This window comes from Clytia hemisphaerica, unplaced genomic scaffold (assembly GCF_902728285.1).
Source record: "Clytia hemisphaerica strain Z4C2 unplaced genomic scaffold, Clytia hemisphaerica genome assembly, whole genome shotgun sequence".
NCBI lineage: Eukaryota > Metazoa > Cnidaria > Hydrozoa > Leptothecata > Clytiidae > Clytia > Clytia hemisphaerica.
This window is the reverse complement of record NW_027104154.1, coordinates 701,455-720,208: the sequence shown is the minus strand read 5'-3', so window position 1 is coordinate 720,208 and position 18,754 is coordinate 701,455. Positions and strand designations below refer to the sequence as shown.

The window sequence follows — 18,754 nt, the reverse complement described above, 5'->3', positions numbered from 1 at the left end:
ATATTATAAACAACTGAAGAAAGAAAATTCAATTTGACAACCATATTGGCAGAAAGAAAAACTCAAGAATTTATTATTTAAGTTCAAAACAGCAGCAAGGTTAAACAAACGAACCCGAAAAATATTAAATGAAAAAGGTTAAGTTACTGGCGAGAAAACAGGAAGATGAGCAGGAAAATGTACCAGATACATTGGTTGTTGGTAACTGAAAATGCCATTTTGAAAAAATGGATGTTGTTGCTGTTGGAAGGATGGTAAGCTTTGACGGATAGTTGGAGGTTGAAGGTTGAAGGTGGAAAATTGATTGATTGGAAAAATATTTAAAAGGGTACGCTGGGCTGGGTAATGGCGGCGTAAAGATGCTCTGTTCTGCTTTGCAGCTGTAAGGTTTTTGTAAGGTTTTTGGTTTTGCTTGAAATTTTTTTTTTCCAGCTTTTACAATTTTTGTTCGTTTTAGTGTTCTTTGTTTCTTTGTCCTTCTTTTTGTCCTTGTCCGTTGTTTTGTCAGTGTCTCTGTTCTCTTCAATGTCCATTGAACCTAGATCTCTTATATCATAGATCTCCTATATCATATATAGGTGCTTTACATTAAGCTAACGTGGCAACTCATCCGTGATTTTTCTAAATGAAGGAAAAAAATACAATTTTAGATCAAGGAACATGAACACATCTGCAGTTTTTCAAAAGTTTAAGTCGATAATAACAAATTACAGGCTACCGGTCCCCCGCAAAATCATGTGCGTACTATCCACTCAGAGGTGGGGGTTTCACGACTGCTCATTGTTGCCGACTTCCAAATTTCAATTCAAGTTTAGACTACAATACAATAGTTGGCCTGCCAGGACATTATTGGAAAAGCTAATTTTTGCTTTTTTCGCGGTTTCTCGGCAAAACCGCGAAATCTTAAACCCGTGAAATACAATTTTATGCCAATTTCATCAAAAAATTTACAAAACCACTAGGAAAATGAAAGAAATGTTTCTAAAAAAGGGCAAAACCGCGAAAATTAATTCCTGCGAAATGCGATTTATTTCCATTTTTTTCGACCAAAAGACGGCCATCATTTTCTGCCAACTCAGGGTCAAAAGCACAATCTTTGTAATATAATTCAAGCATTTTATTTTTTATTTGCTGTAAAAAGAAAGTAACAGTAGAGGCTCGAAAAACCTGAGTTAAAACCCCTGCTATGGCAACATAATTTGAGAATTATGACGTCATAATTCATATGTATGGATTTTCGTCACTCAGATTTTTCGAACCTCCGTAACAAACAGTATAGATACAGAACTTAAAGTAATTTAAAAGGTCAGAACATAGATATGAATTTGATAAATTATTTTTTCATGGTAAAGAGGAAAGGCAAACTTAAATTTTGATGTATCATTTGTTAATTTTGGAAAAGTAGTTATCGAGATATGGAGGTATAAAGTCAAAAGTCATTATAAAAAACAGTCAAAAAACGTCAAAAAAGACGGTATCAAAAAAGACGGTATCAAATCAGAAAAAAAATCTTTCTTTTGATCGTTTGCTATTTTTTTTTTCTTAAAAGTTTCGTTAAGAAAAAAACAAGTAATATCGAATTTTGAACAATTCCCAACCTTTGTTATTCTTCTCTGAATCCTTCTGGTAAAAGAAATCAAAATATGCTTCTCACTGGATGTCTCTTTTTATTTGTTAATTAATTAATTTGATACTGTCTTTTTCGACGTTTTTTAACAGATTTTTATAATGACTTTTGACTTTATACCTCCATATCTCGATAACTATTTTTCCAAAATTTAAGTTTGCCTTTCCTCTTTACCATGAAAAAAGACACAGTTACCCTCCAAACTCTTACTTGTTCGTGGGTCACCCGGTACACATTGTGATTTTTTTGTTGCAGACCCAAACACAGTCCATAAAAATTATTTCAAAACATTCGATATAAAATAACAATCAACTAGAAACGATATAATAGCAAACGTTCAAACTTGTACATCACAACAGTATACTTATATGAAAAACTTAATAAAACTAAACTGGGAGCTTTTAAACTGGCCATAAAAACTGTGTTCAACTATCCTCTATTCAAATCTATTCCTCATTTGCATCTTTTTCATTTGCACCAATCTGGTTTGTTCGCCTTTTTTCAGTGGTCGGCCGTCAACAACTGTCCAAGACGGCATCCTTTCTCCTCTGTGAACACCTTTGGTAGTGCCAGTTCGAGTGGGTGTTATGAATCTTTAAACACGGAGAGCATCTGCATTGTACCCAAACTGAAAAACACTTGGTGTTGTATTGAAGCCAGAAATGCATTTTTTACGACCAAAATATCCTTCTAAAACATCTTGACAAAACCTCTCTGTCAGTACAAATTCAGCACCACTTTTTAAGAGGAATTTAACTGATTCAACAAGTGAGCTAACATTTATACACATACCTTCATAGGTTTGATAAGGAATAAACATTCTCTCCTTTTCCTTATCAGTCTTATCTGTTATTGAGTAGACCTTCCTCTTCCAATTATCAAAATAACCAAAAAAAACGTTTTGGAGCCAATCAAGTCTCCAGTCTTTTTGATCTCGGAATGGTTCTAAAAAGATTTTTCTTTTCAATTTTCCTTCCTCCTGAGACCTGATGTTAAAACAATCAAAAGTCAATCCATGTATTGACAGAGGTCAGCTGTGGTTTTGTACTCAGGGTAGTAGCGATAGATGACACTTGCCATTTTTGAGCCCAAAACCTGTGTTGCAAGACTGACAGTCATTGAAGAGTATGAAGTTAGGGATTCCCAGAAAATTCCCCACTGGCGAATCCCCCCGGTGAATTCCCACCCAGTGAATTCCCCCTGGTGAATTCCCCCCTGGTGAATTCCCCCCCATATATTTTTTATATATAAATTTGATCGAGTTTTTCTTTAAAAAGATAATTCTCATTTTCTATGTAATGTTCTTATAAATAAAGGTCATAGTTTTAGATTGCGTGCGGTTGTGTAATACGACCGTGTAATGAGTATTAATGAATGGTTTTACAAGGTGGGGTTGGATGTATTGTTCTAAATTCCATTTTTTAATAGAAACAACAATAAAAGAGCAAAAGGTACCCTGAAAGAAACCCCCTTTTAATTATATTTTTGTTATATCATTATACCAACTTCTTGTTCGTCGAAAGACATGCTTTTATCTTTTATCTCATATCTTTCAATGGGCATCCAAACAAATTTCAAGAAAATCTTTCACGGCTGTTTCGCAATATTCCTTTGATCTCAGCAGAAAGCCTTATCACAGTGGAAAGGCTGGAAACAATGCTAATTAATCAAGTTTGTATATCTGAGAGAAATAATAAAATCTTCTTTTTTTGTTATTCTTGATTTTATGGTATATTTTCATGACAAAATCTAAAAGGGCTAAAACACAAACCGTTGTAATAGAGTAAACAAACAAACAAAAACTTCAATTTGAGCATAATATAGTAACATAAAATAATATAATGTTTTTTAATCGAAAAATCCCAAGAATTACAAAGCTATCAAAACGCAATGTTGTGGGCTATAGCTCTCAAATATTGGACTGTTTGACGATTAGGATAGTCCTCAACTATGGTCATAATACGCTGATTACAATCACGATATCTCCGTCTCTGGGCTGGTGGGGCGTAGCCGACAAGTTGTTGGACAATCTCAACACGGACCAAGTTTTCTTCATCCTTGAGAAGGTCGATAAATTTCCAAAGGGTCGGGTGGCATGATGAAACTTGTAGGGAGAATCTTCAATGCCACCCTTCAAGATTGTTGTTGGTTCGTGGCAATTCTTCGTTTGTTCTGTTGAACATGTTCCATATGTTGATGGGGAACAGGGGGCGACCACGACGATTTCGGCGAACACGACCAATGTGGGTGTCTTCGAAGTAGTCTAGTAAATGATCCAGATCATTTTCGAAACTTTCGTGAATGGCATCCGTCAATTCCCCAAAACCATCAATAACACCTCCTTCTGGGAGGAAAGCAAGGGCACAGATCATCCGACAATGGAGAGCAAACTCTTCGTCATTTGCATATCTTTGTTGGAAACCAAACTCCCTTACTTTCTTCCAAACATTTGAAGACAAATGATAAAAACAACCTTTGATATCAGCATCTGGTTTCAAATGGTTAATAGCATTCATAGCGGCTTTTTCAAAGTCAACAAGAAAGTCCTGCAGGTTTTCGTTCGGTACCTCTTGGAAAACTTGGTCAAAGAACCTGCGGTATGTATCCTCCGTTTTGTTAGGAAGTAAGGCATAAATGCACGGAAATATTTGACCATCGCGTTGAGCGTGGATGGGGTAAAGCTGGAAAAAGATTTCTGGACACACTTTGAAATATCCGTCCGCATACCAATGCTCAGATTCCCCTAAAAGCTGAACGACAATGTCCGACGCAAAAATAAAAATCTTATTTACATCACCAAAACCACAATCGTAAAACAAAAATCTTTCATCCACCGTAGTTTGAGGGAAGGCTGGCGGCAAAACAGGAACTTCTTCCCTGCTCAAAGGATTTGGTGGTTGATCACCATCTTCTCGTGCTTTTCTAATATTTCGCCGCATTGTTTCCATACTTGGAAGGTTAGCAGCGACATCCTCGCTCACGTTTCGTAATTCTCTAGAGAGAATTTGGTGTGGGTGGTCCGTTGTTGATTGAGCTCTCCGCTTCATGCTGACCTTTAGCTTCGTAACTTCAGCCTCCGTTTAAGAAGGAGCATGCGTGTGAAGATTGACTTGCTCAACAAATTCATCATACTCATCTATTTTGATGAAAGCATTACACCGACTTTCCTTTCGCCGTAAAATACATTCAAATGTTCTTAATCCACTTGCCAACTCCTTTTTAAACGTATAAATGTATCCGTATTTAATGGTTTTAGGTTTTCCTTTTTCCGTTTCAGTAAACTCCATGATTTCACTTCGGTAGTAGATTGCATTTAAGTAGAGTAGTATATAGATTTATAACGATTCTTCGTTTGCATATTTTTCATTTATTTGTTGTAATGTAGACACTCAATTAAGTTTCAAATCAATTTTGTAAGGGCCGCAAAAGATAATTGTTAACAAGACCTTTTTTCGCAATTCTGTATATGGCACCTATTGATTTAATTGTATACAATATAAATGTCAGTAGTTTGAATAACATGACGCAAACGAGAATTTCTGCCTCTTTCGGGGCTTAAGTATTTATAAAAAATGAATATCGATTTCCATTCATGTACGAAATCGATATGTCAACTTCTTTTTTATCACATTCTCTATTGATTCTTTAGGAAATTTAGAAGATGTTATGTGCCTAGTGTCAATGTTTTTTAAAAATATATGGGTGGGAATTCACCGGGGGGGAATTTGCCAAGGGGGAATTTGCCGGGGGGAATTCACCAGGGGGGAATTCACTGGGTGGGAATTCACCAAGGGGGGATTTTCCGGACACCGAAGTTAGGTTGATGTGTGCCAGAGATAATTGTGGCAGCAACTTCAAACTGCGATACATGTCATCTTGAACCACATGCACAATTTGATTCCATAAAATTGGATTTCCGTTCCACAAATCTCTTGACCCTATGCCATCCCTGCGAGAGTGGTAGATAGCATTGCGCATAGTCTTCATAAGATGTGGAGCATTTGAGAAAAAGAAAATGAACCTTCTTTCTGGGGAAAATATATTTATTGTCCTATAGATTACACTGGAGGAAGACTGAGATAACTCTTTGTGGTATTTAAAAAAAGCCCTGTTAAATGAAGCCCCATCAGACACAGTGACAATTACTTTTAACTTGCAAGCCAGCTCTAGTACAGAGACAGCTCTCAATTGAGAGCTCGTGGCACCAACAGTGGCAAAGTAAGCGAAGCTGAACTTAAGATCTGTTGATATACCACGCACATAAGAGACAAGACAATGAGTTGCAACAGTATCTGATTCTTTAAAAGTAGAGTAGTTAATATCAGGGTCCCCAAGATCAACAAAACCGATAAGTTCCCCAGTGTGCTTATCAAAAACAAGGTCTTCTTGGACTTTCACTTCATCAAAAGACAATGTGATGTTCTTTTGGTGGCCTTCAAAATCTTTTGTCAAATCTACCAGTTCTTGAACAACTTCATGATTAAACCCAACGGTTGGTTGAATGGCATTTTTGTAGTCACGGAGAGTTCTTTTGCTTGGCAAGACTAAAACTTTGGAATCTCGCAACTCATCGTAAGCCTTGGCTGACTTTGAAGCTAAAGACAGACAAAAGCGTATCATCATGGGATGGTAAACATAATTTCTCTGAGAAGACAGTTTTCTCTGTTCGTGCCTAAAAAGCTTCATGAAAGGCGAAGAATCTTCACTTTGGTTTTTCATAATGGCATTGATATCATCAGCCATACCAGACGAAACAGCAATACCTTTAGACTCCATTTCATTTTTGAGGTGTTCAATATCAATCGTCAGCTTCTTTGTTAGGGCTCTTTCTTGTTGCAGGGCTAAGATGACTTTCTGCGGGTTCGTCTTTGATAGTGGAAAATGGAGGAAAAAATCGATGAAAATGACCAAGAATTGCCGCTTAAAAATGAGGTTTGCACCCCAGAAAAATGCATTATTAGAGAAGGAACAACACCAAAAGACACTCTGACCTGTAGGAAGTGCCACCGAGATGTTCATTATGATTGTTCTGAGCTACCAATCTACCAAATACAGATTTGCTTAACGTTTAAATCTCGAAGTTTTCAATGCCAAAGTTGCGTTAAGATCTCGCCAGAGCTGATGGAACGAGTTGAAACATGCAAAAACACCAAAATCGAAGGACTTCAAAAGGAAATTAAAGCATGTGAAAACATCATGAAAGTACAAAATGAAGAAATTTCCCAACTGAAATCAAATGATGTGAACGTTATTACAAAAGAAATCAAAGAAAGCCTGGAAACAAAGATGAGCATACTCGAGAAAAAGATAGAAACAAAGATCGAGAACATCTTAATCGAAAAGAAGCAAGAGGCAAAAGATGTTAGTTATGCTGAAGCTGTATCCAAACAGATGAATCAAAAATCAAATAAGGTGGAGAAAATAACTCGATGTGAAACAGTCGGCAAACAACGATCCACAGCATGTAACCTAATTTTCCATGGAATCAAAGAACATCTGGAGGATCCCGAGAATACAACGAAAATCTACGACGAGAAATTTATCAAGTACAGAATCCTTGGATTACAACTGGGTATCAAGGGCATAAAAATTATAAACACACAGAGGATTGGAGTATTCACGGAAGAGAGAGAGGAGGAAGGGAGGTATCGACCAATCAAGGTAGTTTTCGAAAATGAAGAAGACAAGAACAAAGTCTTGAGAGCCATCACGACATACAAAGGCCCTCCTTCATCCTATCGAGCAACAGAAGACCTCACAATTATTGAACGATTGGCAATCAAAGAATTGTGCAAGAGAGCACATGAGCTCAATGCTAAAATGAAAGACAAAAACATTCAATTTAAAGTCAGGGGAAGCCCCAGAACAAAACTTTACCTAAAGAAAATTGTAACAACAAGCGATTGTAAAAAGACAGGTTCTTAGAGGCCCACGGCGTGCCTTGAACCTCAATCCTTTAATAAATAAATAATAAATAAATAGTGGTGCAAACTTGGAAGCTGGAGTGAGGTTACTTTTGTCTTTTGCATCTTTCTTCTTTTCTGAGGAATTACAAATTCTACATATTTCTCTACTGCCTGCAACTAGAACTTGGCAAACATCGCTTCTATAGCGAATCTCTGACGGAACTTGAACTTCTTTGTCATATTTAAGAGGGATAGCATGCAATGTTGACTTTGGAGCAGTGGCAAAAGAAACACAAAATATCAGAAGTCAGTTAATAAGATCTTTCTGATGGACCGGTTATGCTTTTTGTAAACATTGTCTGTGGTCATCAAACAAATACCAACCGTATACCCTCACTGTGAATTCAAGAGATGAGTTTATAATGATTTCAAGTTTTGGTATGGAAAACTTGGAATCCTCAAGTTCATAAGTGAGAAAGCATTGCTCACCAGTGAAAACAACCTTCCAATTAGAAAGTTTCCGCTTCGAACATTGACTCTTGAAATCCTCATTAGTTTGAAATACAATAACCTCAACATCAGTTTCTTCTTCAACCACTGGTACAACCGGTTGTGGAGGCACACGAACAAAGTACCCTTTGAGGAGTAGTTACCTTTTTTTCATAAGATTTTTCAGGAAGATTGATCGTAGGCAAGGCATTTAACTTTGGTTTTCTCACTCCACTCGATGTAAACTCAAAGTCAGAATCTTTGTAATGCTTCCCACATATCCAAACTTTAGACCTCTCAATTCTCTTTTTTAAATCACTGTCAATAACACGATATTTTTTATCACATCCACCAAATTTTTCTTCCACTCAGCATCAATTGGCCTAGAAGGCAGCTTGAACAAACCTACTCTTTTATATTGTGGAGAACCACGATAGACAGGACAGCCAGGGAAGACATATCCATCTCCATTCACCTTAACACATCCATCTCCTTTTACCTTACCATTTTGTTCTATTTGAAAAGAAAATTGTTTGTTTTGATATTTGGAAAAAAATGTTTTGCTTTTGTTGTTGTTTGGGTGACTAATTATTTTCGTCCGAAAATATTATGATAAATTATAATAATTGAAATAATTACAAGATTCAGTCCTAAAGTTGCACCTTCGCCTCCTCCTTCTCCGCCGACTTCTACCCATGCGTTTCCATCACGTGACCAAAATAGAAAAAATCTCAACCTCGGGCCTCGCACAAACCCGATTTCCTGACCATGTATTTCTTCTATTGACTATGCGTAGATCATTACGATATTTTAAACTTAAGTGAAAATCTTGATTTTTCAAGGGTTTAGAATTGTTTTTTTTATTTACCCACTAGATTGATTTCAAGATGATTCCAAGCGGTAGCTTTTCTAAAATAAAGTTTGTTTTCCCTGATGTTAAGGGCTTCACTGTCGATTGCAATTCTAAAAATGTTGGTTGAGATATTTTCAACTTCACGCAAGCAGACTGCATGAGTATGACGCAATCTTTGTAGGCTAATTTTTTGCGCGCTCTAGATATGCGATTTGGCTTTGGATGGTAAGGACGCTTTTTTACCAAAAAGGTAAGATCTTCACTATCCATTTTTCTTATTAGTCCAGGAAAAAATGGCCAAAAACCCACCTTGAACGGGACTTTGTGAACCATGGTTTTTTAGCTTCCTATGTACCTATAGATTACGGTTTGAGATGGTTTTCAGGCTGAATAGGTGATAAAACCCTAAAATTTGACCTAAAACGGGGTCTTTTGCTCAATCAAGGGTCCCCCCTTTTTCAAAGTGCTCAAATGAACAAACTTTTGTGCTAATCTGATAGAGCTCGAAGTGCTGACCAAGAAAATGGGGTCATATGTTTGGTTTTGAACATCCGTTGCGGAGCTAGGGGAGCAGTCATAAAGTATCTACTAGAGGGGGGTGGAGGATATTTTGAAAAATCCAAAAAAAATTTCGCACCCCCTCCCCTAACCTGGAAAAAAATTTTCGAACCCCCCCCTCATAAGGCCCAATATTTTTTTCGCACTCCCCCTACTAAGAAAATTTTTACGCGAAAAAGAATTCATCCAGATGCGGTACAAAGAGTATTATTTGTTGCTTTGACAGCTTTTTATGTCAAAATAAGGTAAGGGAGATTAGTTTAGCCCTGTTAAGTTAAAGTATAACAGGGTTAAGACAAGAATCATCAAGTGGTTTTCTCTGAGCTTCTGTAAAATTTGGAAAAAAATATTGCTTATTTTCCCCAGTAACGACCTGGCTTAATTTTCTAGGGGTGCAAACTATGAAATTGACGCCCCTGGTATTTTTTGTCCTTACTTGCGTTCTCCATTATTAAGTGAAAATATTAAACTGTAAGAGCAGTATGGTTGAAAGTAACGCCCGGAATCTTTGAGTCAAGAAACTTGGAATTTGTTTTTTTGTAATTTGAAATGTTAAGGTGTTTTGACATTAGCAGATGCTAAGGAGGCGCAACCATGGTTTGCGCCGACGGGCGAAAATTTCAATATTTTTCACCACCATTTTAGCTAAAAGACACTTTGTTTTGACAAATTTCTTTTAAGAAGTACTTTTTCAAACCACTCTGATGAGCTGTGAGAGCCACTAATCTACTTCCCTCACCTAGCTCAATGTTACAAACCAAAAGGGCAAGGCGATGATGCCCAAATAATGGCAATATGAAATGTACATATATCCAATAACGAAAAATTTTTAGAAATCTTCAAACGTAAAACTATGAAATTAGACTTCCTACATTTTTCCTCTTGAGTTTCCCAAAAAAAATTGGAACCCCCCCTAAACCCTCAAAAAAATTTTGGTACCCCCCCTAAACCCTCGAAAAAAATTTCGAACCCTTCCTAGAATCCTCCACCCCCCTAGTAGATACTTTATGACCGCTCCCTAGGGCCTGCCAAAGTCGTCAAAATGGCCGTTTTAGCCCTTTTTCTGCTGACGTCAGCATTTTTCCTTCGAATTTTTAGGCATTTCTGACACTTTCGCTGGATAGCCCTGAAAGAGTACTTCAAGAAAATGGTATGGTTTGTTGGGTTACAAGTTGTAGATCTCGAGATAATTTCATTTATAGATCTTACAAATCCCATAAAAAGTGCTGAGTCAGCAAAAAATTGCACTTTTCAAAGAACTTCCAAATAAATTATCTCGACATGTTGCTTACAGTTTGCAAAACGCTTAAAGAGAACCATGACCGCCAAACAGCTGGAAAATCTTTGGAGACACGAGATTTGTTTTTATTTTGATGCAGTTGGCTTTACTCACAAATACAACCCTTTTGATCAAGCCGAGGCCCCTCGCACTATGGCCTGGAGGCGACCAAATGATGGACTAGACTTTGAACGTACTGCCAAGGGTAACCATGTAGGCAGCGAGGGACGAGTCGCCCACTTCTTTTGCGCCATTTCCCATGCCGGAGGAATCGTCCTGGCAGAACAGTATCGTGATCGTTTGAACGGAGACAGATTTTCTGCCTTTTTAAAAGAAGCCTTCCCCCAGTTGGTGACGCCCGAAAGCCGAAAGTTCCTGATGGACGGTTGTCCAGTCCAAAATTGCAAGAAGGCCAAACAAGCTATCAGTGACATTAACTGTGAAGTTTTCAAAATACCCGCCCGAAGCCCTGACTTAAACCCCATTGAGAACACTTTTCATTCGGTCAAAGAGCAAATGCGCGAAGAGGCCATCGTGAAACGCATTACCTTTGAGAACTTTGATGACTTTTCCGCCCGTTGCCAGAGAACACTGCTAAACGTTTCCAAAGATCTGATCAAACGCACTATCGATTCGATGCCGAAAAGACTTGATGACATTATAAGGAGGAACGGACAGAGGACCAAATATTGACTCTCAAGGTTTATAATATATTATGATATATAAACAGTAGAGTGACTTTTACTTGTTTCCAGTACTCACAGAGAAGTTGTCCAAGTGTTTTGGTCACTTTACATCCATGTTACGCACATTTCACGTTTGGATCCTAGAGAAATCACACCAAATCAGTCCATGTCACGCCATGTCACGCATGTTACGGTGTATAAATAAAAAGTGAAATGTTAATTGTTTTTTATAAATAGTGACGTAACATGTGTAACTGGACGTGAAATGTGCTAATTTTGTATGATTTCACAGCCAAAGGCTGTGAAGTGAGCGTGAAATGAGCGTGAAACAGAAAAACCAACACAAATTTTCAGCATCAGGGTTAAATTTCCAAACGAAAGAGGTCTACTTAAGTGGTAGTTCACGTTACATCAGCACAAACTCTGCAAAGCAGTGTGCACATGGTGGGATTGAAGTGTTCATTTCCTCCCGGGTTAGTCCTCAGAAAAACTTGAAATACTTCCAACGAATGTCCATCATTTGATTCTCCTGATCCTCATATTTGTCCTGTTTGGGCCACCTAATCATCCCACGACTGGTCATGAAGATAGGAATATCCCGGGTAACAACTACGTCCTTGGTCATGACGTTCTTAGGGGCTGGGAGTTTGGTAACTTTTCCCTCCAACAAGCGCAGAAGATCGTCCCAGGAGATTTGGTCTTGATCCCAGGGAAAATCATCAATCAATACCGCTTCCTTATCCTCAATCCCCAACCAAGCAAATCTTCCCTTCACGGGATTCTCAAACACCTGGAAGATATCGGTTAGAGGCTGCAACAGAAAACTTTTTCCACGATTTGCGTCCCCTATCAACATAATGTTTCTCGTTTTGCTATGACCAAAAATGAGGAGTGCTCGTATGGCAGAACAGAACTCGGGTCTGTCAATGTTATTCCAAGACAGAAGCTTGAGGGCAGACTTCTTCCAAAGTTCATTTTCACAACCCGGGGCACACTGTTGGTTTAAAATATCATAAATGACATGCATCCTATCCGGGTTTTCCATCGCCTTGACCTTCAGAGAATCCTCATAATCCCAAGCATTCTCAATGATCTCAATCAACTTAGCCTTGCTGCACCCCACACAAAATTTCGCCAGGTCAAGTTTGCCCGCTAACTCCTGCTCCTTGGCTTCACATAATAGTTCTACGCGCTTAGTGATATTCTTTTTCACTATGAATTTGCAGACCTCGAGAATTGTCAGCCTGCGACATGTTTTCTTGTTCGCCTTTGTTGATGAGGTGAGATTTTCAGATGGGTCCCCGCCCTTAGCCTCAGCCCCAAGTTGCTCATCAGACTTTCGCTTGCGTCTACGCTCAGCATAGCTGTTCATTGCGGCTTTGGTTGAGGGTGTGCCAACTTGAACGATGTAAAATGAACTAATGTCTAATTAGAAAAGGGGAAATAATTTCCTTCTTGCTAAAATATTTCACATACTTTGTTTCCTATAAAAAGTATCATTTTCTATTTTCTTTATAAGCACATTTATTTTGCATTAAAATATGTTTCTAAGATTTAAATATTCTTATAAAAAAGCGTTTCTCTTTTTATAATTAGTTTATAATTGGTCTGCAGTGATTTCTCACACATGCATATAAGAGTTGATTTGTGTCATTTTTCTATTCATTCTTGAGAATACTTCATAGAGACAAGATGTATGTTTTCTTGAGAGGATGCAACAAATTTAATACACTTTTTTATTTTTGTTAATACACTTTACACTTGCACACACACTCACTGATCAGTCTACACATCAGTAGTGTTTTCTTTTGGCTATTTTCACCAGCTCACACATGTGGCCAATTTGGTAAGTTTCTTTTGCCACTCCTCTTTTGGCAACCTTTTTGCATGGCCACATTTTTGTTTTTGTTTTGCTTTTTGTTCTCCCATCAGCTCACCAGTCCAGTGTTGAGGCACAGCACTGGACTTAGGTTAGGGTAGATATTTTTAGTCTATCTTTCACTTTTACTTTATACTATTACATCATATAATTATACAATGAATTTGATAATAGTGTTTTGTCTTAAGACTTGTCTTTCTCTGAGCCATCTTTGGCTAGTACTACACTAGCCTCAGAACTTAGAAAATTTCTGTTTTGTTTTTTGTTTTTCTAGTCCTTATGTTTGTCATTTTTTACTTTTCTAGTTTGAACCTTCTGATATCAATAAAGATAGTTGACATGCTACCGATATTTTGATTGTTCCAAACCATTCCCCGCTCGTGTGCAGTCTGACACGGCACAAACGATGTTGGGATGGTTTTCGCTACAAAACAAGTCCCCGTCAGATTTGCTGATGTACTCATAGGCTGAGTCGTAGCCTCGATCATTTTCTTTGAAATTTACCACGATACCGTAGGTCTTTGTCAGAATTTCCTTTATTGGATTCCAACGATGTGGCTTGGTAAGAAGAATGGAGGCGTGATAGTGGGCAGCCTCATCCTCATGGGCTTCTTGGCACACTGCCCAGTAAACAGGGACAACCTTCCCCGGGGCATCTCTGAAGGCTTTGGACACTGCGTCTCCGAAGGACTTGCGGGTGGGAAACTTTACAAGGTCTGCCCTGGAGTAGGTGACCAGGTTAACGCTACGGACATCCTCGCTTCTTAAATTCTCTAAAACTGTTGACGACATTTTCTTTTGTTTGTATATACTTTTTACCTATGCTATAGGTTTTTAAAGAGAGAAAAGTTTATCATTCAAACGTATTTACCCATATTTTATAGGATACCATTATACTTTGATAGGACAAAGGCTAACTTAGACTATTCTCAGTGGCTCCAAACAATAAAGAAAAAAGCAATTTGAAAAGCTTCCAGTTCAACCACCACAGCATTCTATTTTAACCACTAATTTTGCCGCCAAAATTGCTTTGTTTTGATTCCGTGCAAATTATCACGAAATTTTGAGAAAGCTCACGAAAATAAGAAACTGGGTCTAGATGCTGGAAACGAACTTGTTTTTTGCTAACATGTGCGATTTCAAAAAAAATATGGTAGACTCATTTGCAGAGAGCTGAAATTTGAGTGGAGCTGCTGGAAGTGACTAAGCTTAGTAATTCTTCATTGTTTTTTTAGCATTGTTTACTTTGGGAAAGCCAATATTTGTCATGACTGAACATCAGAAATCTCAAATTTCACTGTAAGGCCTTCCCTGATCAACTTTTTGGGTGTGTTTTATGTCTATGTCCCCCTGTCCTGTTCAATTTTTTTTCAAGATTTTCAGACAATCCCCCAATTTATATCTGACACACTTCACATGGTCCCCCTTTCCCCCACTGTCAGCGTTGAGTTCTCGGCCATTTCCGGACTAAACACTGACAGTGGGGTCCGGGAGACGGATTTTTATCTTCCAAAAATGTTTAGAAATCTTCTGTCTCAAGATATTTGTAGGGGGATTGTGGGTGTTGGACGGCCTTAAAACATGTTTAAAGCCAGTCAGTGCAAATAGCTCCATTTAAATAAAAGATAAAAGAAAAAATCTGAGAAATGTTAGAGTTAGCCTGGATATCCAAGCTCAAAATTTTAGAAAAAAAAAAATTTACCTCAACATACAAAGTTCTAAAATTATAGAGCTTGGTCTCCCTAGAGAATGAGAGTGAAAACCCATGTTTCCTAGCCAACCCAGGGCAGCAAAACAGAAATTAATAAAAAGCAGTCTTATAAGATCTAAAACTATTTAAAACATCCAAAGATTACACCAAAGTCCATAAAAAAATTAGCATGCATTATCATGACCAACCATGTTTTCTTGGAAAATGAACTTGCCTCTGTTTTCTTCTTTTTCATGTTTTCATGTAACAGAAAGCCCTATCTTCACTAGCAACTGGAAGACTATCCCATTTTTGCTTAAGAATTGCTCCGCGCTGTGTAGATTGACCCTTACGGCTTTAGCGAAGTGAGCGCAAGCAAGCGGACTGCATTCTCTTAAAGAGAATGCAAATCGCTCTAGGGAGACCAGGCTGTAAACCAGAACATAAAATATCAAAAACTAGACTGTGAAATAGTTTACAGCCTGGATATCCAGGCTATGTTAGAGTCAGAGACCTTGGTGACCATTTTGAAGATTGCGGACATAAGATTTACGTCAATGAAAGTTTAACCACACGAAATGTTGATATTTTCAAAGCGGCAAAGAATAAGTTTGGAAGAAATAACAAATATATTTGGACACATCATGGAATTACTTTTATGAAAAAAGATGTTCGATCTGATAAAATCATGTTGAAATCAGTGACAGATGTTGTAGGATATGTTACAAATTCTAATAATAACAATATAGCTGATACAGATCAAGAGGTAGACCCTAACAGAACTCTTTTAATGGTTGACATTATAATAGACGATTATGAAAGCTCGACTTGTCACACTTGTCTGAAAATGTGTCTTGATAACTGTATCCTTTGTGACTTTTTTTAAACCTGGTTGCATCCTAAATGTATCAAAATAACTCAACCTCAATTTAGGAAACAAGGAGCTTCTTCAATCCCTTTTTTCTGCCAAAAATGTATATCAAATGCCTTACCTCTCACTTACATAACTAACTTCCAACTACTTAACCATCTGTCCATCACCACTAAGAAGCTAAAACTCTGTGTTAAATGCAATAAATCCTCTTCTAAAGATGACATGGTGTATTGTATCACAAACAAACATCATGTTCATAAAACATGCAATAATTTCACTAAAAATGACCCAGTTAAAAGCATATGGTGCTGTAATCAATGTTATAAATTTCCTTTTCCTGATCTTTGTATTGATGAATTAATAGCTGAGTCAGTAACATGTACTAAAAACCCTAACCGTAAACTTAAAATTGATATTATCAATAAACTAACAATATTCAATAAACAACTACCTTCTCTGTCAATGCCAACTGACAACGAGGACAATAACGAAAATCTAAATTTCAAATATTATAATGTTAAAGATTTCATGATTTGTTAAGGATTTCTGACCTTTCTAACTTATTTTCTGCATTCCATACAAACATTAGATCCTACAACAAGAACTTTAATGAATTATCTGCACTAATAACTAATCTTCCAACCAGTCCTGACATTATAGGTTTATCAGAAGCCTGGGACACATTGGATAGCCCTGCAAATCTTCAAGATCTTTAAGGCTACCACAAGGCAGAGAGAGTTGAAGGTTCTTCACAGAATAATGGTGTTGTAATGTACATCAAGAAAGATCTATCCTTCTCAAGAAGAGATGACCTATCAGGTAAGCAAACTCATTCTGAAATACTCTTTGTTGAAATTGAAAATACAGATAGAAATATCTTGGCTGGTGTAATCTACAGACACCCTAGTACCAAAGTTCACGACTTTATAGATACTCTTAAAAATACTATTTCAAAATTGTCAAGAGAAAACAAAACAATTTTACTGATGGGAGATTTTAACATAAATTTACTACGAGTTACATGATCATAAAGAATCTGAGAGATTTCTAGACACTATGCTAGACAACTTCATCTTACCCTGCATCTCTCAACCTACCAGATTTGATAAAAACATGAATTGTACTTTGATTGACAACATATTTCTAAAGACTATGAATGCTGAATGTGTCAGTGGCAATCTTATGTCCTTAAAGGGATAATCCAATACTAGAACAAAAAACGCTAGCAAATAAACTTGTTTCATTTCATCCAGCAAACTTAAAAACGATTCACGGAAAGTTTGTGCGGGAATTGCGAGAGAAATGAAGTTGAGATAGACTAGCACCAGAAGCTTCGAAGCTTTCAAAATGGAAGCGAAATAATTTGATCAGTGAAATGTTTATATTTTTACCACTGATTAAATATACCTTTAGGTGTCTATAACATGTTAATATTATCAAAATCATAAAGTGTTTTTATTCAACTATCTTTGTGCAAAGTTTCAATGTTTATTTTCTATGATGCTGAAGATACAAGAAGATATTTAATATCAAGGTTGAATTCTTTTGCTAACCAATTTATACAGAACTGTCTCTTCTCTTGCTTCTTTCAGTTAAATAACAATGTAGTCAATTTTGAACACTCAAGAGGAGAAAGAGATTTCTATTTTCTCTCGAAAGTGAGCATATGGATCTGACAAGTGAAATGAAACTCATCAACAAGACAAGAAAGACTTGTTCATCTCTCGAAAGTGTGCATATATGGATCTGAAAAGTGAGTGAAACTCATCAAGACAAGAAAGCCTTGTTCAAAGAAGATTTTCATGGTTCGTACTTGAAAATATGGGACATTTTTGTTCATCCAATGACTTGAAAAATCAACTCTGGAGACTCTGTAGTCTACATAACTTCAGAATACTTTGATAGAATCATGGAACGCGGATTTTATTTTCTCGATAAAAGCACTGTATCATGAGATTTTGCACGAACCAAATAAAATGAAGCGAAAAGTAACTCTACGATGAATGAAAAACTCTGGTTCTGAGCATCATATTGTACTGATTTGGAATTTTATGAAATAATGTTGAGGAAGTAGCAGTAGGACACATTGATTTGATTAAATTTAAAATCTTGTGACTATCATTGAAAATTAAGATCAAACCATCGATCAAGGGACTTTGTCTTCTTGTGCTTCTGGCATGGTTCGACTCTGAAGCTACATATCTCTGCATCCTTTTTGAAAGTCCTCGTACATGCTATGATTTGGGAACAGTTGAACATATTTTTCATGTACCAGTTTGTTTCGTGATGGATGGACATAGCTGCATTTTTTTACAGTGGTATGGATATGCTGCTGTAAGAAGAACTGTTTACATTTTATTTACGTTGTTAACTTGAGTGAATGTGGAATATTGTGACTGATGTTGTATGAGGTGACGATAAATACATATACTCAATGATAAAATTTTAAGATATTAAAAACATTTTCTGCTAAAAAAAGAAGTATTTTTTCACCAACAGTTTTGATAAAATTTTATTTACTAGGCAACTTTTTTCCCTATGAATTGCTACTGTGTGAAAAATTCTGAGGGTGCTTTAATTGAGAATTTTTTTTTGAATGGAAAGAAATATTTTGGAAGGCAACTTCAAAGAGGAGGTCATATTATTATTCAAATACTCTTGATAAAAGTGAAGCCATAAAGAATTTGTAAATACTTTATATAGTTTTCAAAATCCAAATGTATATACAGGAATTTTGTAATGTGATATTATTTTTTTCAAAAAATGTTTTATGCTTTATTTACTATTTGTTATTTTGTTCATCTGCTTTTGATGAAACACAAAGAACACAGGAAAACAAAAAAGAACTGTTTATATCTTCTCATCTCACAATCTTTTTGTGTATAGAAAAACTCTAGTGTAGTATTTACATTT

General features: G+C 36.8%; 1 protein-coding gene across 1 annotated transcript; it reads left to right on the top strand.

The window, feature by feature from the left end:
* Positions 1-10,751: 10,751 nt before the first annotated feature.
* On the top strand, positions 10,752-11,405 carry LOC136814069 (uncharacterized). The gene has a single exon (XM_067070567.1). The coding sequence runs from the start codon at positions 10,752-10,754 to the stop codon at positions 11,403-11,405; it is 654 nt and encodes a 217-aa protein (XP_066926668.1).
* The last annotated feature ends 7,349 nt before the right edge of the window (positions 11,406-18,754 follow it).

Bases quoted from the DNA above. Each gene is read 5' to 3' on its own strand.
- LOC136814069 (XM_067070567.1), top strand. From the start codon at position 10,752: ATGACCGCCAAACAGCTGGAAAATCTTTGGAGACACGAGATTTGTTTT.